At 43.4% G+C, this 23,336-nt stretch overlaps 1 protein-coding gene across 4 annotated transcripts in view; it reads right to left on the bottom strand.

The window, feature by feature from the left end:
- The window catches only part of LOC132382047 (kazrin-like), a 726,142-nt gene that overhangs the window by 154,631 nt on the left and 548,175 nt on the right, over positions 1 to 23,336 (bottom strand). For all 4 annotated transcript variants that reach the window (XM_059951869.1, XM_059951868.1, XM_059951871.1 and 1 more), the window contains 2 exons: positions 11,283 to 11,419; positions 9,666 to 9,836 (listed from right to left, as the gene is read on the bottom strand). In XM_059951869.1, the coding sequence (XP_059807852.1) occupies positions 9,666 to 9,836; positions 11,283 to 11,419 (308 nt within the window). The remainder of the gene's footprint in view (positions 1 to 9,665; positions 9,837 to 11,282; positions 11,420 to 23,336) is intronic.

The raw sequence follows: 23,336 nt of genomic DNA, 5'->3' as shown, positions 1-23,336 counted from the left end.
ACAATAATCAGTGAACAAAGATCCTCATGACCCCAGCTTTTAAGAAGGAAGAAATACATATACGTTAGCACTTATAGACATCGTAAGAAACATTATCTTTCAGATACTTTGCCACCACAGTCTGTCACAGATGAGTAAAGTGAGTGTGTCATTGTACCTGGACAAAGAGAAAAGTTCCTACTGGGGCAGAAGTTCCTTATTAGTTTATTCCCTATTCAAACTAAGGAGACAGCCCACTTGCCTTGATGTGCATTTCCATATTAAGACAAAGATGAATTACTCTTGAAGTCCTTTAAATCTCTTTCAACAGATATTACAAAGGAGCATAAATCCCCACCTCTCCCCACAATAGAGCACACAATATTACGGCACAATGTTGTGCCAACCTTAAACCTCCTTTAATTTATTTAATGTTTCCCTCCTGCATAACGTGACATTTTTCTGTCTACGTGTGCTTATCTAAGAGTTTCTTAAATGCCGCCAATGTACCTACCTCTGGCAGTGTGTACCATGCACTCAGTACTCCGTGTAAAAACAAACTTACCTATCACACCCCCCATACTTTCCTCCAATTACCTTAAAATTACGTAACCCTTGTATTAGCCCCCGAGAAAAAGTCTCTCGCTGTCCACTCTATCTGTGCCTGTCATCACCTTGTACACCTCTATCAAATCATCTCTCATCCCCCTCAACTCCAAAAAGAAAAGCCCTAGCTTGCTCAATCTATCTGCATAAGACATGCCCTCTACGTCAGGTAGCGTACTGGTAAATCTCCTCTGCATCCTCTTTAAAAATTCCACTAACAATGCAACCGATGTGACACAATGTGGTCTAACCAGGGTTCTATAGAGCTGCAACATTATCTCACAGCTCCTGAAGTCAATCCCCCAACTAGTGAAGGGTTTCTTAACAACCCTATCAGTTAGTGTGGCAACATTAAGGGATATATGGACATGGCCGCCAAGACCCCTCTGTTCCTCCACACTGCCAAGAATCCTGCCACCTAATTCTGCCTTTAAATTTGACCTTCCAAAATGAATCGCTACACACTTTTCCGGGCTAAACACCATCTGCCATTTCTGAGACACGCTCTGCATCCTGTCCTGCTGTAACCTACAACAACCCTTCATACTATCCACCACTTCACCCACTCTTCCTACTCCCCACAACTTCACTAACACTTCACACTGTCCACAACTTTATCTGCAAATAAAACAAACATTGTGTGAATATGATTGAACCCTGGACATAATCCTTCACAAAGCACTATACTTTGTATGCTTCCTAACTCCACACCCCAAGGCTCCGCTAGCACAATGATGTCGCAAATTCTATTATTTGTACTTGCTACATTTTAGAAATTTAAAGTGCGTACTCAGTACCCAGTGGTCAAAGTTGCTGTCTGCTAGTTAATTCAATTTTTCGCATTCTCAACTTTTCCTCTGAAACTTGTGAGCAGATGTTGGCTTAAATAATAATTTTCTAAAGAGAACTGGATAAAAACTTGCAGACTTACCAAGACCAGGGCAAAGCCACAATCAGCCAAACAGCCTTCGCTTTGAACATTTTCAATTCACTGTTGGGGTCAGGACCTGCATTCATTTGCTCAATCCTAACTGATCTTGAGAAGGTGGCAGTGAGGAGCCTCCCTGACCAACTGCAGTCCTTGAATATGAACCCCAAATGCCACTGGGAGTGGATTACAGTAGTCTGGGCAGCAGTGAAGGAACAAAGGTGTATCTTGGAGTCAAAATGGTTTACAACTTGGAGTGAAATCTGCAAATGGTAGAATTCTCTTGTGTCTCTTGCCCTTGTCTTTTTGGATGGTGGAGATTTCAGGCCTGGTGACAGATCGGCCTGGTGAGTAGGTGTAGTGCATTTTGTAAGTGGCACACTTTACAGTCATCTTGTGCCAATGGTGAAACGAATATATATTTCAGGTTGCTGATGGGGCTACTTTATTTTGGATGGAATTGTTGGTGTTGACATTTGCCTTGTAGATGGTAGAATGGTCACATCAAAGACCAGCTATGGCCTGTTCCTACAGCCATGCTATTTATGCGGCTGGTCTAGTTGAGTTTCTGGTCAGTGCTGACACACACATGGTGGGGGATTTGACATTGGTGTTGTTAAGGGTAGATGGTTTGACAATCCTACTGAATATCATCATTGCTTGGGTACTTTGAGGCACTGCATGTTGGTTGTTACTTAGCAACTAGTGCCTGAATGATAGGATTTCCTTTGTGGAGGCATGAGCGGATTCATTGGCTGAGGGGTTGTGAATAGAACTGAATGTTGTACATCATCAGTGAACACTTCCACTTCTCATTCAATCATATCGCCTGTACTTTCTCACAATGTGGGACTTGTGCTGGCGACCGCAACAGTCACATTTTGTCACCAACTTCCCATTATATATTCTCTCTAATAAGTCCACCGATTCAACCGATTCTCCTTCATCCACCAATATTTAATATACAGGAACTAATTATCCTGCTAACAGCACACTTTTGGGATGTTAAAGGAAACCAGAGAATCCCAAAGGATGAGGGTGCAAACTCCACACAGACAGTACAACTGCATAGGAACAAACACAGGTTGCTGGAGTAGTGAGGTGGCACCTCACCTCCACTTGACCATCCCAATCTACCTGTGGCAGATAAAATTGGCCATACAGCTCTGGTTACACAAATGGAAGGGACATCAGCGATGTTCTAGGACTGGGATGCCTGACTGCCAACAGTAATTTTCCTTTGTGTGACTTTTGTCTGAACCATTTGAATATTTTCTCTTTGATGCTCACTGATGTCAGTTTTACTCGGACAACTTGTTGTCGCGCTGTCAGACACTGCCTTAATATCCATAAACCGATATAATGCAGGTGCAGAATAAGGCCATTTGGCCCAGTGGGTATGCTCTATCATTCATTCATGGCTGATTTCCTTTCTCAACCCTACTCTACACCTGCTTCCCAAAAACATTAACCCCCTTACCTATCAACATCTCCCTTAAACACACCCAGTGGCTTGGCCTCCACAGCCCTAGGTGGCAATAAATTTCACAGATTCACCATACTGTGGCTGAAGAAATTCCTCATCTTCTCAGTGTACCCTTGGATCTTAAACTACTTGTCCATTTTATCATCATTGTCAAGGATGATCACTTCAACTTGACCTTGAGAATTTGGATCTTCGGTCCATGGCTCAAAACTATGACAAGGTCTGAAGCCAACTAGTTCTGGTGAGACCCAAACTGGACGTTGGGGTTATTGGTGAGGATGTGTCACGTGAGAGTGGGTGGTAATGAGGAATTGGCCTTGACCATTTTTGATCTAATGTCATAAGACTTTATAGGATTTGGAGTCAATATTGATCTGAAAGGAATCTGGCACATAATCTGTAAAGTGTGATTTTGTGAGTACACCATGCTAGGCTGTTTTATGGCTCCCCCAAGTTCAACACGAGTCCATACATATCAGTGAAGAGGAATTCGCAAGGCTGACAAGGCTGGTGGTGACTTTACTGTTGCTAAGGGTGGTAGTTGATGGAAGTCCATTTTTCTCCCTTCTCTGTCTAAATGCTGCAGTAATGGTACAATTCAGAGGCTTGTTAGCTCAGAGGGCAACCTCACGAGGATTGTATCTGGAGCCATACTATTCTAACAATCCATTTCTACGGTCTCCGAGTATAGTTTATGTGGAAAGCAGAACAGCAGAACTTGTAACTGCCTAATGTCATACCCCCAGCCAGCCAGCTAACAAGGGTGAAAAGCAGGTGAGGAGCAGGTCCAGAACAGTGAGCATGAATCAGCTCAGGTCAATTTTTTTTTCTACCCTCAGTCTAGACACTGTGATGGTTTCCCCTCCAGTTGTACTTCCACTCTTGCTTGAGGCCACATGGGTATTTGTCCATCTTTGCTTGTGGTCATTGGTGTCTAATCTCGGAGAGGAGAGGAAAATCGTGAAATGGCCTGGCAGGGTGCACTCACTCTCTCTGTGATTTTTTTTTAATAAATGACTTAGATGTGGAAGAGTGAGTTAGTAAGTTTGTAGATTACACCAGAGTTGGTGTTGTTGTGGATAGAGTAGAAGGTTGTCATTGGTTAAAGAGGAACATTGATAGGATGGAGAGTTGGGCTGAGATGTGGCAGATGCAGTTCAATCCAGAAAAGTGCAAAATGATACACTTTGGAAGGTTGAACTTGGAGTCAGAGTACAAAGTTAATGGCAGGATTCTAAGTATTGTAGAGGAACAGTGGGATCTTGGGGTCCACATTCTTAGATCTCTTAAAATCATAGTTCCCATACAGTACACATTGATAGGACAGTTAAGAAACCATTTGTAGTGCTGGCCTTCATAGGTAGGGAACTGAATTTGAGAGCCACAAAGTAATGTTGCAGCTCTATAAAACATTGGTTCAGCGATGTGTTCAGTTCTGACTGCCTCATTATAGGAAGGATGTGGAAGCTTTAAAGAGGGTGAAAATACTTACTAAGATTCTGCCTGGATCGGAGAACCTGTCTTATGTGGAAAGGATGAGTTAGCAAGGGCTTTTCTCTTTGGGGTGAGGGAGGATGAGAGGTGACTTGACAGAAGATGATAAGAAGCATAGTTAAAGTGGGCAGACAGTGCCTTTCTCCCAGGGCAGCAATTGCTAATATGAGAGGGCATAATTTTAAGATGATTGGAGTGAAGTATAGAAGGGAAGTCAGAAGCAGGCTTTTACACAGAGAGTGGTAAGCACAGTCGGGAGTTGTGGTAGAGCCGATACATTAGGGACACAGAGACTCTCGTATATGGATGAATGAAAAATGGGAGGGCTTGTGGGAGGGCAGGGTTAGATTGATCTTGGAGTAGGTTAAAAGTTTGGTGTAACATTGTGGGCCAAAGGGCCTGTGCAGTGCTGTGCTGTTCTGTTTTATGTGTTGCCACTATGTACTCTAGGTTCTCTGAACTCTCCCTGGCTCCCTCGCATGGCTCATTGTAAATCTGCTCCTGATACCAGCTCACTTCCTTGGACTTTCATGAGCTGGTCTCACTACCAGAAAGTGAGCAACAGCAAGAACAGCTTTCAATTCTGTTCCCACACCAACACCAGAGTTACACCTCATTTACTGAGACATCCTTCTGGATTCTGCAGCTGTAAAAACAAAATACATCTTTATCTTCCATTAAATGAGAATTCAAATGAAAGGAATTGCTGTGAGTGTTGTTAAATCAACGTACATTTCCTTAAACAATGAAGAACTGCTTATAGCAGTAGAATGGTAGCATATCAAACTAATCTTATTGAAGATCTTACCAGTCAGATCTGGGAGGGAGAGGAAATCAGTGAATTTGCTCAGTTTGTGTACAATCAATAAATTTACCACTGGCAATATCATACACATCAATGGTAAAGAATAGCCCACAAGCACAAACATCCAAGGGGAAAAAAATCACACTGAGTCCCAGCTCTTATACTGTTTCATAACTTATCGCCCAAAGTGTTGTGTATCTAATGTTTTAGTATTATTTGAGTAATATTGTAAATATAAGTGTTTGATTAAGCATAAATTTGCATGTTTATGTAATTCATTACAGGTTATGTGTACAAAGTATGTGAATGGCATATGTCATTAAACCACCACGTCATATGTGAATGCTTCACTAAATTAAAATGACATACATCACACGGCTCCCTGTTTTTTTTTATATTTTGGAGTTACAAAACATAATAGTGCTGGGGACTAAGTTTTAAAATGAACACGAGATGATTGCCTGCCCATGAAGCACAGTGACTGTTCAAGTTTTTAAAAAAATGCAGAATGATTTCTTCGCAAGACGAGAGAAACAATCAAGTTAAAAAAAAAGTGCAACATGTTCTTCTTTGGAATTTCAGCGGGATGTTTTGAGTTCAATTTAAAAAAAGGCAGGAAACAGGCAAAATTCATGTGTTCGTAAACAGAGAACACCGGATGATAATAATACATTTTTAAAGAAGTAGAAATGGATGGCTACATCGGAAAGATAGATGCATTCGACTGCATTACAGATAACTGAATTTTGTACACTGAGCGAATTGAGCAGTGCTTTGAAGCAAATGAAATGGTTGATGAGAAACAAGTGCCAGTTATGCTGAATGCAACTGGTGGAAGAGCACGCAGTTGGCCAAGAGATTTGACTGCCCCAATTAAACAAGCCAAAATGAATTTTGCTGCTGATATCATGAAAGTAATGCAGGAACGTTTAAATTGAACCCATTGTTGAATGCAGAACACTTTAGGTTTCATAAGTGGAATCAAAAGGAAGGGGTGTCCATTTCAGATTATGTGGCTGAATTGAAGAGATTGTCTGAGCATTGTCTGGTCACTGATGGGCTTAATGGTACACTGAGAGATCACTTAGTTTGTGGAACCTTACAAGAAAGCGGTCAAAAATGGTTCCTAATTGAAGGTCAATTCACATTGAAAAGAACAGTTGAAATCACTGTATCAATGGTAACAGCATCCAGAGATGAAATTGAGTTGCAGTCAAGAATGTAAGTGAGCTGAAAAGACTATAGTTTAACCAGAAACGATCCTGGCTGAACAAATAGTGCTACCGTTGTGGCAGGGGCTCACATACGCAAGACCAATGCAGATTTAAAGGTGAAACTTGCAGAAAATGCAACATGTAGGACACATACCAAGAGCATGGCAGGCAGACAGAAATAAACATACAACATAGAACAGTACAGCACATTACAGGTGAAGAGAATGAAGAAAAAAAGATAAAACGTCAAGTTGCAGTTTCAAAAAGAGTAGTAATCTGCATGCTGCTGATGAGAAGACCAATAATGATGAGAAAGAATCAGGACTGAGTAGCCTTGAGATTTACTACGTGAAAACTGACATGAGACAAGCATGAGACATGAGATATGAGTGTATACCACAAGTGAATGACAAATTAACTTGACATTGGCATGGACATTTCAGTCATTCCTCAAAATGCATTTCAAAGATACAAAATTGAAACCTACAGATTTCCGACTAAGAACTTATACTGAGGAATACTCCTGTGGGAATGACATTTGTAAAGGTGAAATACAACAACCAACAAGCCACTTTGGATTGTATGTGGCAAAAATGGAGACACAGCATTGTGGGAATATGGGTGGCTGAGACAAACACAACTTGATTGGAGATCCATCCACCATTTGCATGTCACATTCCCTGAAATACAGTCAACTGAAAACATGTTAAGAAAGGTAGTGGATGATGCCACAGCAACGTTCAAGGCTGGCAATGAAAAGCTCTAAACATATCAAAGTGAAAGAGCATTGAATGAAAATGCCACACCCAAGTTTTATAAAGCCCATCTGCTTCCTTTTGCCATCCGTGATAAAAGTAGCCTGTGAGCTAGACTGCATGCATGTTGAAGGAAGTCTTTTCAAGGTTAACTGGAACCTATGGGCAATGCCAGTGGTCCCAGTAGCAAAGAAGGATGGGTCTATCAGGATCTGTGGTGATTTTAAGGTCACCATCAAACCAGTATCAAAAGTAAATCAAAACCTTCTGCCCAGGAGAGAAGATACCTTTGCAAAACTTGCTGGAGGAAAACACTTCAGCAAAGTGTAATCAGCTGAGGCCTACCTATAGAGAGAGACAGAAGAAGAGTCCAAAGTGTTTCTCACCGTAAACACTCACCCAGGGCTTTATCGCAGTAATAGGCTTATTTTTGGAGTGGCATCTGCACCCGCACTCTGGCAAAAAGCTGTGGACCAGGTGCTGCAAGGCTGCTCAGGCATTCAGTGTTACCTGGATGACATCATTGTTATTGACGAGGCTGACAAGGAACATCTCCAAAAACTCAAGACAGTGTTAAAACAATTAGAAGACCATGGGCTATGCTGCTCCTGCATCGCCCCTTGCACTCATGCTTGGATCTCCTCAAACCCAAACTCAAAAGCAGTATGCAGAACAAACAGCTGAGACAAACGGAGGGTTCCTCAAACAAGGAGGGCCAATGTTTCACTCCTGGCAAGCAGTCCTGGTGAGGGACTACAGAGGTGATCAAAAGTGGGTACTTGAAAAGATTACGGGCAGAATTAGACCACTCTCCTACATGTTGATCAACTGAGGACAGCAGAGTCAATAATTAGAGAAGAAAGTTGTCAAAAGCTGTCAAAACACTTCCTGCACTCCCAGAGTAAATTCCTACAACCCCCATGGAAGAGGCCCCAGAACCAGAGATTGTTTCACCAACACAAGTCTCACCTGGCATGCAGTGCCACCCACACCTCGCAATCCTCCCCCTGCGCATGGTCAGGTAAGACGTTATCCCACCAGTGTAAGTATATTTATATACACACACACATATACACTGTATACATAGTGACTAGAGAGCAACATATTGCAATTTGGAGTTGAGATGCATTCTATGTTGAGATGGAGTTTACAGCTAAGCAGTGAGAAATGTGTATTTAATTTCAGTAACCTTTGAGTAATATTATAAATATATTGTTTGGGTACTTGTTTGTTTACATTATTCATTACCGGTTATACGAGGGGTGATCAATCAGTTTGTGGCCTAAGGTAGAAGGAGATGAGTTATACTGCTCTCGTTACATGCACATGCAGTTCAACTCTGAGTGATTATGCAGAAAGTTTGAAGATAATAACTCATCGGGGTGATTGATAAGTTCGTGGCCCAAGGTAGAAGGGGCAGAAATTTAGGGGTAACACGAGGGTGAACTTCTTCACTCAGAGAGTGGTAGCTGTGTGGAATGAGCTTCCAGTAGAAGTGGTAGAGGCAGGTTCGATTTTGTCATTTAAAAAAAAATTGGATAGGTATATGGAGGAGTGGTAGAAGCAGGTTCGATTTTGTCATTTAAAAAAAAATTGGTTAGGTATATGGACCCGAAAGGAATGGGGGGTTATGGGCTGAGTGCAGGTCGGTGGGACGAGGTGAGAGTAAGTGTTCGGCATGGACTAGAAGGGCCGAGATGACCTGTTTCCATGCTGTAACTGTTATATGGTTATATGGGTTGAGTTATTAACTTCAAACTTTCTGCATAATCACGCAAAGGGTTGACCTGCATGTGCATGTAATGAGAGTTGTATAACTCATCTCCTTCTACCTTAGGTCACAAACTTACCAATCACCCATCTGTGAACACTTTCTGGAGGTCCAAAATCCACATGCTCCATGACAGCTGGACTAAGTGTGTAAATGTAGGAGGGGACTATGTTGAAAAATAAATGTGCAAGGTTTTCTAAAATTGACCCCTTCTACCTTAGACCACGAACTTATCAATCACCCCTCGCACGTACAAAGTATGTGAATGGCACACGTCATTACACCACCACATCATATGCGCGTACCTTACTAAAGTAAAACAAAATAGAGATATGTTATTCCTAGCTCTGTGTTTTCCTATCAATTAATTTTAAGTTTTGGAGTTATGAAACATAACACAAATCTGTACTGTAATTGACCTTTTCCACGTTGAAGGTACACGAGGCAGACTAGATGTCTACATGTCAGGTGTGCTCCATCCACTCATGAGGCCACATTGAGAACAGCTGGAAATGGAAGACACTGAATAATGATTGCTTAGTCCATCTGGGCAGAAATTTCCCATGGGTTGAAGCGAGCTATTCAGTACCTGAAATAGAACAGGGTGTGGCAGATCCCGTCACTTACCATGGCCAACTCTGCCTCCAGTTCTTTAATTCTGTTCTCTTTGAGGTCCAGCTGTGTTTGGAGTGCAGTCACATGATCAGTTGCCTCCTTGGCTTGTCTACGTAAATCCCATTTCTCTCGTTCTAGTGAGTCCTTTTCTTTTCCTAAAACCTTCACTGCATCTTCACTCTCCTGTAAGGGTGGGAATGAAGTTGGCAAATTATCTAAACATCTGGGAACAACTGGAGTGGGAGGTCTAGACCCTGAGACATCTGCAGATGACCATTATAACCCACATCCATGTCCTGAGAAATAAATCCCTGGGAATGCAAAGTCCCATGAATAACTGGCTTCAAAAGCTCTTGTATCCAGTGGAGCATGGAGGTGAAAGGAATTTGGTGGGATGAGTAATGGAGGAAACAGCTGGAAAGAAAGGGAGGTGAAGGTAAGGAAGCAAATGTGGGAGGGAATTGGAGGAGGCGAGAGTGGGAGTGAGGTGTGGGAGGCGAGCACAGAAGAGCTGAGGGAATGAGATAGGCAGGGATGTGAGTGGGAGGGAGTCTGCGGAATGAGCAAGAGTTGGGTAGACCACTGTGAGAAGAAGTTTGGGGGGGGGGGTACAAGAGTGGGAGAAAGTTGGGGGAACGGGTTTGGGAGGGAGTTGAGAATGGGAGAGAGTAGGGAAGCAATCAAAGCGGGAGTGAGCTCAGGAATTAGGGAGGGGCAAGAGTGGAAGAATGAGGGTGGGGCAGAGTAGTAGTTGCAAAATGAAGGTGGGTCTGAGGGTGGAGCAGAAGACGCCCAAACCTCCAAATGATGTTTAAGATAAGATGTTTAAAATTTATTATAAAATTATAATTGAAGTCATTAACTGACATTTCAATAATTCCCACCATCTCTGGTTTTTAAGGCCTTGTTTCACCAACTTGAAAGATAATTGTTCTGGACTATTTTCTAACTGTCACAGTAAAGACTTCAGCATAACAAGGACAGGAGTGTGAAAGGAAACGTCAATTCAGCTATACATGCTATATCAAGTATAATTTTGGGTATAATATAGTGGACCCCAACCATGGAGAGACCCCTTCTTCATGTTCCATGCAGCACTCCCAGATGAAGTGCAGTATGGTTTAGGTGCAAAGTAAAGCTGGCTTCATAATATCCACTCAAACACTCCCCGGTCTGGTGCAGCATGAGCTAGACACTGTGAAGTTCCCTTCGTGTGTAACGTTCTTACATTGTGTACTGTTATGTAGTTGCACATTGCTACACAAGTCAGATTCTAAGTGAAGTTTGTTTCTTTTTAATCCTCCAACAACACAGCCTCAGTTTTTGCTGCAGAAGAACATGGTGTAATTGCCACAGCTTCCTCTGTTTAATTGCCCCAAACACTGCTTTCCTTTGGACACCTTTGGAGTGTGGGTGCATGCCCACTGGAAACAGATCAGAGATGGGTTTCCTCGGAGAGAGAGATGATGCTTACAAAGGCCACTTGGAATAGGGCGAATGTTGTGGAAGGCCGGAGTACCAACCTAACGTGTAAACAGCCCCCGCCACTCCCAGCAATGAGCATCTCTGAATGTCTCATCCTAAATATTACCCCCCTTCCCCTGAAATTCCGGCAGTATTTTTTTTTACCTTTCTGTGTTGCTCGTAATTCCTTATAAAATCCCGCAGCTGCTCCTCCCGGCTCTCCAGCGTCGCGTACAGTTGTTGCATTTGGTTTACCAGGTCTGCCTTTTCTGCTTTTAATCGCTTACGGTCTGTCTTCATGGCTTTGGGATGAGAGAAGGAGGATAATCAGCTTTGATCAATATATGAACAATGACTGCTTTTCTTTCTACTGACAGGGGACAGGGGGCAATACAACAAAATGCTGAAGGTAGTCGGCATCCATGGAAGGGAATAAACAGTCGATGTTTCGGGCCCAGACCCTTCATCAGAACTGGAAAGAAAGCTGGAGGAAGCTAGAATAAGAAACTGGGGGAAGAGGAGGGAGTACAAGCTAGAAGGTGATAGGTGAAGCCAGGTGGGTGGCGTGTGAAGCTGGGAGGTGATAGGTGCAAAAGAGGGACAATAAGGAAAAAAAAAGAAATGATGAGGGGTACCGGGGGGGGGGGGGAGGGGGTGTCACGATAGGCTGGTGAGGAGAAGTGAAGAGGTAAGGAGTGGAACCAGATAGGTGAATGAGAGAAGAGGAAAAGGGGAGGCTGAAAACATTTATCCTCTAACTTACAGTAATCTTCCCCTTTCTCGTACCCACTGCAGAACCTCTTTGTGTTATTGGTGGCTATATATTCAGTTCTGAAGTTCCTATGCTGCCCGACTCTGACCTCCTTTCTCCTTTAAAACTCTGCTTACTCCCGACCACTTGGACCAGCCTTTGAGTGGATGAAATGCAAAGCTGGGAGGTGATAGATGGGAGAGGTGAAGGACAGAAAGGAAATTGAATCTGATGGGAGAGGATCGTGGACCGGGGAACAAAGGAGAACCAGATGGAGGTGATGGGCAGGTCATGAGGGCGGGGAAGAGGGGATGAAAGAGCCACCAGAGTGCGGGGAAAAGAAAGAAAGGGGGTGGTTACCGGAAGGCAGAGAAATTGACATTCATGACATCAGGTTGGAGGCTACCCTCACTGAATGAGCTGCTCTTCCAACCTGCATTCAGCCTCATCGTAGCAGTAAGGACAGACATAATGGTGTGCAAATGGGAAGTCAAACTGAAATCGGTGGCCACTGGGAGGTTGCTGAGGTGGACAAAGCGGATCCCCAGTCTGCGCTGGGTCTAATGCCTTAACTCATTTAAGGAAAGTCCTCCGAAGCGTCTCCGGGTCAAATGTGGGACCTAATTACAAGTAGATGTCACTTTTATTAGCAGTCTGCAAGGAAAAGGGTTGATCGTTGATGTGTGGGAGAGGACACAGAGGGCAGGGAAACAGGGAATGAAATAATTAGTTTGGTTACGTGTGAGTGTAAGTCAGGTCTGAGGATACCTGGTCTGCATCCAATCCAATTTTCTTTTAATTTTTTTTTACTTCAAACTTCAATGGATTTAAAAAAAAAGGGCAAGTTCCAAATCAGGTGCATGACTCACAAGCTGCCACATTCTTGCTGGACAGGTTAGGTTGCTTGTGTTACGCATACACAGAGCACTCACCACTTCTAAATTCCAGCAGCTGTAAAACCAGAGGTTGACAGTGCTAGGTAACAATCGTCAGCCTGCCTGTGCTGGCTGCCTCACTGTCGGAACAAATCAAGTGAAATCCTAAACCATCGGACGCCACTTCAAACAGCACTGTGGGCCACCCTCGTGCTGCTGGTGAAACGCACGTAGAAGCAGGGGTGTCAGAGGAGTTCACAGATCAGTACTGTCCCTGCGTGAGGCTCCTGCTGAAACTGACATTGCTGATTTCAGCTGGGCATCCCCTTACCTAAGCGCTGCAAATTGGCACACTGCAGGCACGATATTTGCCAGCAGATCTGAATTTCACCTGCAGCGAAGTGTTGTCAAGGAATGAATGTGAGGTTGAGTGAGGTAAAAGGGTGTGAGAGGTATGGTTCAGATAGGCGGTGCCTGAGAAAGACTCGTCTGTTGTGTAAGGGAGTTACAGACAGGATCCTGGCACAAGTTGCAAGGGAGGCATCAGAGTGCAGTCCAACGAATGCCTGCACTCGCTGATGAAGCCTCCTTACCTGCGGCTGTACGCGGAGGCAGCAGTGAGCAGGGAGTTGTGGCAGAGATCTGCAGCAGCCTGAACTACCCTGACACAGGTAAGCCGAGAGGCACAGATACCACAGCACGAATAAAGCAAAGATAAGGAAATGTAACTGGAAGTCGGCCTTTTAAATAGCAAAGCTTCAAGGAAACGGGAAGTCAAATCTGGCTGTTCTTGGAGTTAATAAGAAATATTTTTCTAGTCAGGCTGAAAGTCATTGCAGCTGAAATGTGTTTTTTGGACATATTTGAAAGCATATAGTGGGGGTATGAAAATATCACTGGAAGTTGAGGAAACAAATTTCCCGACAGGCACTTAGGCACACAGAATTACTCAGCTCCAGATTAACCTGATTTTCATCTGCACAGAATTATTTTTTTTTAAATTGTGTGAACGAACTGCTTATTCAAATTCTATATCCCTGCTGCTCCCTTCCCACAGCCTCGTATCTGTATTCTTTTCAATTTCAAGCACTTGATCAACATTTTTCCCTGAAAGGTGGAGTGAGCAGGCAGCTCTCTGCGAAAGTACTTTAGAACTGATAGATGGACAAAGGTTCGGGGAAAGCTGCTTTGAGTGCTGTCACCTTACCCTAAATTAGAACAGCTAGGTCAGTTGATATCAGCAGCTTGAAGGAAACCAAAATGATGTGAAGACAGGGATTTTAATTCAATATATGGTTTTGAAGCCGCACGTCATATGCTTTTGTAGCTAGCCAAGAAAACTGCCCGAGATATATGTGCTTAATCCCTTATCCAATTCTGTTGTCAAAAAGCATCCAGCTTCTGACTTGTTGTCACTTGCTTTACACTGTCACACCATGTTAAGATCCATCCGTCTGTGCAGTTAAATTGAAGCTGTCTGCAAAATTTTTCTTTTGGCTGGTCAAGTTCATGGCTCCCGGATATAGACAGTCCTAATGCCTAACACATCTTCAGAGCTCAATTCGTCTGTACTGCTCAGGGTCCCAGACCCGTCTGGCTCATTAAAAACATTTGCGGCATATGGTTTCCTGTGCACCAGATGATTCAAAACATGTGATTCTGTAGCGGAGGCAGGCTGGAGGATATATGGGAGGGATAGGTGGGAATGAGAGAGGGGAAAGGAGGTAGCGCAGAGACCCAATCATCTACACATTTCTCTTTCATGCAAAAGCTTGGAGGGACTTAGCTGCACCATTCTTACGCGCTTGATTCTACAGAGCACGGATAGTTACTCCCTATCTGCCCTACGACACTCGTAATTGCTGGCAAGTCAAAGCGAGCTGACAGGTTGACAAGCAGCTGAGATGTTTGTGCTGCTAAGGCAATAGCTTCCCATTTACTATTCATTGAGCGTCACTGCATAAACAGAGAGGCCTGTCACAGGGTCACCCGCAATCCCTGCTCCACACCAGATGACAGCTTCGGAATGAGAAGGGAATCCCAGTGGGACTCTGGTAGTCACGGCAGGGAAGAGGAGACTTTTTCCATCACCAGTAGCCATGGGGAGCATCCACACAAGAAAAGATTATCCATTCCATCCTTTCATCTACCTTTAAAATCAGAATCCTTACATTAAGGCAATGCACGCGCGCACACACGCACACACACTCACTCACTCTTCTCCCTGCAAGCCACGCTAACAGAGAACTTTTTCTCAAGCTGCCCACTTCTCATTAGGCCAGGACAGGGCAGCATCAGCCCCCGGAGGTAAAAGGCCGGCGGAGAGGGTGGAACAAGTGACCCTCAGCCTCTGAGGTTAACCAGACGTGAGCTCACTAGCCGGGAAACGTCTCGGTGATCTGAGGTCAAGCTGCCAACATTAAACACAGCTTTCTGCCCCATGAAAATGCTGCATTCACTTATTGGTTAACAAGGCCACCGTTCCCACTATTTTTTTTACAGTTGCGTGAACCAACCATTGCTCTGAACAGGAAATTGTTACATGGACTGAAAACTGCGTGGCAACGAAGGCGATGTGCACGGAAACATTGCGGTTACTGCATGATCTCAGGAGGAAACAATGAACAAGACCCGAGAGAGCAGAATGGTCAGACTTCATCCAATTCATTTTGTTTTATAGATGCACAACCTATCATACTGCTGCTTTAGCAGTGCACCTATCATTACAGTATCAAACATAGTGAAGACTTCAATAAATTACCTCAGTGCACAGTGACAAACCTGTACTGATAATACTTGACCCTAGTGTCATACTGTTTAACAGATAACCACCATCACTGTTCTAACAGTGATAAGTCTGTATCCTCCAGTGTTTATATCAAAGTGTGTTTTTTATACAGTGACAGATGTGTTGAGACTTATTTTGTTCAGCTGAATTTGAACTCACCAAACGTAACACAAGTCTGGGTGATTGCAGCAGGGACATTGTTCAAGAATAACTGGAATGCTCAGTGTATTCTTGTGGCATTTTCTGTACAGTTAATAAAATGAATGTCAAATTGCAAACTACTGTTATAGTTCCAGCCTAAATTAACATTTCTGTCTCATGAAGCTATACAGGAGTTCAGACTTATAAGTGTACAATGGGTACTTTGCACACTTCACATGTGAACAATGCACTCAACCGTTACGCAACTAAACCAGTGTGCAATTGAATGAGCGAAGTCGTAGGGTCATGCAGTAACCTAGCCCCGAAATGCTGTTCTAGGTTACAATGGGACACGGATAGTAATGCAGAGCTGGCCTGAGACCAGGCTGATAGAGTTCAACCTGGAAAGCGTGAAGTGCTTCACTCTGGAAGATCAACATTGAAGTCAGAATACAGGGTTAATGGTATGATTCTTTGCCGGGTGGAGGATCAGAGGGATCTTGGGCTCCGTGTTCAGAGATCCCTCAAGGTTGCCATGCAAGTTGATAGGGTGTGTTGGCTTTTGTTAGTCCGGGGATTAAGTTCGAGGGCTAAAAGATAATGCTGCAACTCTATAAAGCCTTGGCTAGACTACACTTGGAATACTGTGTTCAGTACCGGTCGCCACAGTACCGGAAGGGTGTGGAAAGTCTAGAGAGGATGCGGAGGAGATTTATCAAGATGATACCTGGATTTGAAAGCATGTCTCATGAGGACGGGTTGAGCTTCAATAGATACATAATGGATATTTAAGAGACTCTTAGATAGGCACATGGATGGAAGAAAAATGGAGGGCCATGTTTGAGGGAAGGATTCGATTGATCTTGAAGCAGGTTGAAGAATCAGCACAACATACAGCATGTCTGTACTGTTCTATGTCCTAAACAGACCCTTTGGTCTAATTGTGTACGCTTGTTTAACCTAGTCCCATTTACCTTCATTTAGCCAACACCCCTCTGAACCTATCCTGTCTACATAAGTGTCCTTCAAATGCTTAAAATCAGAATCAGGTTTATTATCACAAACCTAAGTTCTGAAATTTGTTGTTTTGCAGCAGCAGGGCAGTGCAAAACAATAAAAATTCGACAAGTTACTGTAAGAGACAGGTAAAAATGTTCATGGACCGTTCCGAAACATGATGGCAGAGAGGAAGTAGCTGTTCCTAGAACATTGAGTGTGTGTCCTCAGGTTCCTGTACCTCCTCCCTGATGGCATCCTCTTGGGTGCCGAGGGTCTTTAATGATTGATGCCACTTCTTGAGCCACTAACTTCTGAAGATGTTCTTGATGGAGGGGATGACTCAGCGAGCCAACCTCTCAAGGCAGATTTATACTTCTGCGTCAAATGAACGCTGTAGGTATGGCGTAGCCACGTACCCTATGCCACAGCCTGACGCGCACCTCTCCAAAAATGTAACTGCACATCGCGGCAACGCAGACTGCAACAACTGTGATTGGTCCGCTTGGCAACATCGCATTTCCTCCTGTCTATAGGAATACTGTGCGTACATTGATGCAAAATAAATAGTTGGAGACAATAAACCAAATCGTCAAAACTACCTGCCGATATCCAAAAATATTTGAAATGCATTTCCTCGTCCATGTCTCTCAGTGGCCAGACAAGCACAGAAAATTCACCCTCCTTTTGCCTCAAACCGTTCAATGGTGGTATACACCATCTCCTCTGACGGCTTCTCTCTTTTCTGCATTGCAGTAATTTCAATAAAAGTAACCCTTGTTCAACATTTATTAGCTCCAACTCCTACATTATGCGCTCAGTTGCCACTGTTTGAAGCACACAAAGAAACTCAACACAGTGGCATAGAAACCCCACCACCAACTAGCGCTTTGGCGGTGAATTGCAGAGCGACGCAGACACACCAACGCACAGGTATAAATGCTCACAACGGTGCAGGCCACTTACGGAGGCTACAGCGTAGAATACTATGCAGAAGTATAAATCAGCCTTTACTCCTCTATGCCTCCGAGTCAGCACCTGAGATTCTACCAATAATTCTCAAATTTATAGATGCCACTTGAGCTGTGCCTAGCTACATGGGCACGAGCGCGGAGAAAGTACTTGTCATGGTTATTGTTTTGCCCCCCCAATGACAATCTATTAGCTGGATATACAAGACGATGCAAAAGTCTTCAGCACATATATATAACTAGGGTGCCTAAGACCTTTGCACAGTACTGTATATGTTAAAGTGGAGCACCGCAGGTACAGGCACATCCAGTGCTGGGACATCAGGCAAGGCTATTTTATTCCAAACAATTGGTTTATTGATCATTACGGAATGTCTCTCTGGTGCTTCCCACTCCCTTCCCCTTTCCCCAACCATGATTCCCTTGTCCCTGGCCCTACCCCCCCCCTTCCCACTCTCAGTCCTCAATAGGGACCCAATATCATCACCCGCATGTCACGAAACTTGTTTTTTTTGCAGCAGTAGTACAGTGCAATACATAAAATTAGTATAGTACTGTGCAAAGGTCTTGGGTACATTGGCTATACATACATATATATGTGCCTAAGGCATTTGCATGGTACTGTACATGTTACAAATCTTACAACCAATACATCTGATTGAAGCTCTACAGTGCTGCCACTTCTGGTTCAAAGATCCAATTTAATGTCAGAGAAATGTATACAATATACATCCCGAAATGATTTTTCTTCACAAACATCCACGAAAAGAGGAGTGCACCAAGGAATGAACAACAGTTAAACGTAAGGTCCCCAAAGTACCCCCCCATCTGCCCTCCCTCCCTCCCATGCATAAGTAGCAGCGAGCAACAATCCCCCCCCACCGGCAAAAATAAAGCAAGCATCGGCCCCGCCACCGAGCACTCAAGTGTGAGCAAAGCAACAGCAGAGACTCAGACTTTTAGTTACTCCAGAGACTTTGTGTTTCACCCGGCATTCGACATATCACAGGTTCTCTCACTCCGTAATAAGGGAGAAGGAGGTGTCTCCGTTTTCCCAGCGAGCGGGGAGACATGACAAACAACTCGCTGGTTTACGATATTAAAAGTCCGTTACATCGCTTTTTTCGAGCTCTGTGCCTGAAGACTGCAAAGATCTTGGGTCTTCGGGTGCACAGCAGTAGATTTTCCGACTCCCCTGAAGGCACCCGAGTCTCCTGCCGTGACACCGACTCTCGATCCACCCATCTCCAGAGCCCTGAGATCTTAGGCTTCCAAATCTGAACCGGACCCTCAAGCTGAACCCTTGGTGTGCTGAACAACAATAGCTGTGTCTTAATGGGAGGGGGTAGCTTCACAAACATCTCTATCCTGGTTGCATGTGAGTTCAAAAGAAATATTCACAATGATATTCACTCAGATGATCCATCTCAGCTTGCCCGAGGTTCTCCTCATCAACAAATCCAATTTCAGCTGATTAAATTAATTCCACAGATATTGAGGAATGACATAGAACAAAGCTACGTCGAAAGCTGCTGGACTACACAACAATTCCGTTTATATCTCCTTAGCAAATGGCGCAACCCACATCTGCATGGAGTGAGAGCTTGACGGTGTCTAGGGATGAGCTGATGAGCAATAAATAACATGTAGACCATAAAGACGCCACGTAATGACTGCCCCCAACAACTGAACATTTGATGGTGTGACCATCATCAAGTCCCCACCATCAATACTACGTGCATCACAATTGACCCAAAGCTCAGTCGGTCCAGGCAGATAAACACCATGGCTACAGAAGAAATTCAGACATTGGGAGTTCTGAAGAGTGATTCAGCTCCAGGCCTTTGCAACACATTCAGTTCTAGATTACGATGGAATAACATGCAGCACAGAAACGGGCTCTGGAGCCTATTACCTTGATATCAATCCTTTTACTCGCTTACAGTGATCCCATTTGCCTGCACTAGGAAAATATTCACTACGCTTTGATTATTTTAGCACCAATCTAAATGCCCCTTAAAGGTCATTGTATCTGTATTGATCATTTCCCCTGGTAGTACATTCCAGATATCAACCCCCCCGCAATGTGCTAAACAAAAAAGGCCCTTTAGAACTCCTACTTCTCACTATAAATCTATGCTATTTGATATCCATAGCAATGGTAAAAGATTTTGACTAGCTACTCTATCTATTGTAACGTACCTGTGACACGTGACAGTGGTACCCTTGTCACGTGACTGGGATTGAAGCTATACTGGACTTGAGGTAATGGTCTTGTGATGGTGGAGTGACATCATTTTCCTGCCAGTAGAGGTCATGTGACAGGTTTTTTTTTACATGGTTTAAAAGGAGGACCCCTCCCTGTGAGGAGGGGCAGTTCGTGGCTGGATTTGCCATGTTGACTTCATGCCACTGCGTGATTTAATGTTATGACGCAGTTTAGTTGAAAGATGAAGTTTTATCTAATGCCTAAAGTTTAAAAGGTCATTGCCAGCAGTTTCTTCATAATACTGCTAGTTGAGAATCAGTGGAGAGTGAAGATTGGAGTTCGGTAGTTAAAAGATCGAGGAAAGTCGATTTTGACGGTGAAACAGGTTCGACCTTGTTTGATCCTCATTCGGAAGGAATTCGTTGACTGTTCTCGTGTTAATCTCTGTGAAATAGCAGAAAGGATTGGGACCAGTTCTGTAAAGGAAAGGTCAGTGCCTTTAAGCCGTTTCATTTGTCCATCTACGTAAATTCTTCATGGGAAAAGTTCAATTTTGGGAACCAAAACAACACGACGCGAAAGAGAATTTAAATCATCTTAAAAAGACTCTCCTTAAATGAACTGTAAGCATTTTGAAATTTTGCAATACTACTTTGAAGAACTGTTTGTGCAACATCGCTTTAAGAATTGTTTAAGCTGCCGCACAGCAGCTGATTTCTGGTTACATTAGTGATTTGTTTACTTTTGGGGGGGGTTGTTTTCAGTGTTTAATGAACGTGTTATTTGTTATAAAAACCCCTGCCTAACTCATATATTTATTGTTGCTTGAATCCGTAACATCATGCATCTCATAATATTATATACTTCAGTCAGGTCATTCCTCCCCTCTTTTGCTCCAGGGAAAACAAGACCAGGTTATCCATTCTCTCCCCATATCTGAAGTCCTCCAACTTAGGCCCCACTCTGGTAACTCTCCTCTGCACTCTCTCCAGTACAATCACATCCTTCCTTTGGAGTGGTGATGCGAATGGCACACACAATTCTCCAGGTGTGGCCTCATTGGTGTTTTGTAATGTTGGTTCGCTGCCTGCCTCATGTGTGGTGTGCCAGCAACTCTCCAGAAGCTTGACACCACCCAGAACAAAATGAGTGCCTCCCTTACCCTCTGCTCTCCCCCATCCACCACAATCACCCTTCAGCCCTTCCACCACAGTCCCAATCTTCTAGCACTATGAAAATCAAGAGCAGCAGGTCCATGTTCCTGTCCAAGGCACACACTATCCTGAGATGGGGAGTTTGTTGCTTGTCCTTCATTATTCCTGGGTTTAAATCCTGGAACACACCACTGAAGAGCACAGGGAATACCTTCACCAGAAGAACTACAACCATTAAATACGTTGGCTTACCTCAGCTTCCTCAAGGAATGATTGAGAATTGGCAATAAATACTGACATTGGCTACACACCCAAATATTGGAAAACTGAATCCTGAACAAAAACTTTGCCGTCAAATCCTCGTTATTCAATTTCCAGCATTTCCTGAAGAGTTGCGAGTGGGTTTTCTTTTGGTACTAAATACCAGCTTTTCGGAAGTTATGCTCAACAATTATACTGAGAGAAGTTTCTTGGCAGAAAGTAGGGCACCAGGAATGTAGTATTAAAAATGAACCAAGTTACAGAGAAGATTGGAAATAATATAATTATACCAAGAATTAGTAGTATTAGATGGAATTATACAAGACCCTGAGTAGCTTTACAATTCCCCTGCATAAACACAAGAGAAGAAAACCAGATCTGGGTAGCAGATGCAATCAGGCACATGGGATTTGCATGACATGGTGATAGAGACCTGGCTCAACAAACAACAGTACTGGATACTAAATATTCCTGGAGACAATGTGCCCAGAAAGTGGAGCAGTACAGGGGGAATAATACAGTGCAATGTTTTTGACAGAGTTTCAGAGTTTAATTGCTCATGGTTAAGAAACAATTGAGATACCATTATAGTACGTATTGTGTACTATTGACCACCAGGTAATGGGAAGGATATAGAGGAGCAAATACATTATTGAGAAGTGCAAGAACTAAAGAGTCTGGTTTTTGGGAAACTTCAATTACCCCAAGATACACTGGGGTGGTAATAGGATAAAGGGTAAAGAGGAGAAAATACTTTTGAAACATGGTCAGAACTTTGCTTTCAATTAAATAGGATAGAGACATTACTAGATCTAGTTCTGGGTAAATGGGATGGATCAAGTAGAGGAGGGGTTCTTAACCCTTTTTTTTAAATGCCATGGGCCCCTACCATTAACCGTGAGGACCGTGGACCCCAAGTTGGAGACCCCTGAAGTAGAGTAAGGGTCTGCAAAACACCATTTTGGGAACAGTGGGCATTGTCCCGTAAGGATTAAATACGGTATTGCAACATTATTTGAGAAATATCAGTTTCAGTCAGTTGCATGTAGACACAACTTGTTTAATTTGAAATTAAACAAGAAGTGGCTTTTAATAATTTGGCTGTTTCTTCTTTAAATATAGAAAATAGTAAGTAGTATTTAATTAGCCAATGAGATAAAACAGGCACATAACAGAAATGCATGTATTTGCAGGGAATGGAGGGTTATGGATCATGTGCAGGCAAGTGAGATTTTGTTTAGTTTGGCACACTAATAATGGGCTGAAGGGCCTGTTCCTGCGCTTTTTGTTCTGTGTTCTATGTGTCTTATGTGGAGGATAGAGGAGCTAGAGATGGAGAGTACTAGTACTAAATAAATGTTTTGTATTTGTTTTTACTGAGAAAGGCGCAGTTGTAAAATCACTGAATGAGAAGTTGAGAAACTGGAAGTTATATGGGTCTACCACAATCGAAGCAGAGTGTCCAAGTCTTTTACTGCTTCCCTGTCAAGAATGGATATTAGCCTCTTGCAGGAGAATGTGGGGTCCCTTGCCACAGATAAAGCTTAAGTATAGAAGTTCTGATTCCATGGATAGGATCCTCCGGTCTTTGAAGCTCCTGTCTTGATTTAGAGTAGAAAGGATCTCAATTCAGCGGCATCTTTCAACCACAACAAAGTCTCTTTGATGTGAATGTCCCTCTGATCTAAAGGGTATTCAGATCAAATTGAAACCTTTCCTGTCACCTACTTTATGTTGCCATGGAGATACGGCATAGTCAGCAGCCATCAATCAATGTAATTGCGGATTTGCGGAACAAACGGTGTTGACCTGATAACAGGAACCTCATTAAATGGTGTTCTAACATACCAGGATATCACTGGCTCATGATATCCCTGTCACTGGTGGTCGATAATCTCCTTCTACCACTCGACATTTGAACGATGATGTAAGCAGTGATCAGTTAGGTCTCTGGACCTGTTCCTAACACTTGCTCCTCTGCCTCTGCCTGTCCAAATCAGGCTGAGCAGGTGGTATATGACAGACAATTGTGATGTGGGGTAATCAGGCACATTGTCCACGTATTGAAGGAGA

Source organism: Hypanus sabinus, chromosome 27 (genome assembly GCF_030144855.1).
Source record: "Hypanus sabinus isolate sHypSab1 chromosome 27, sHypSab1.hap1, whole genome shotgun sequence".
NCBI lineage: Eukaryota > Metazoa > Chordata > Chondrichthyes > Myliobatiformes > Dasyatidae > Hypanus > Hypanus sabinus.
The sequence above is the reverse complement of the archived record's forward strand: the minus strand, read 5'-3'. Positions and strand labels throughout refer to the sequence as shown.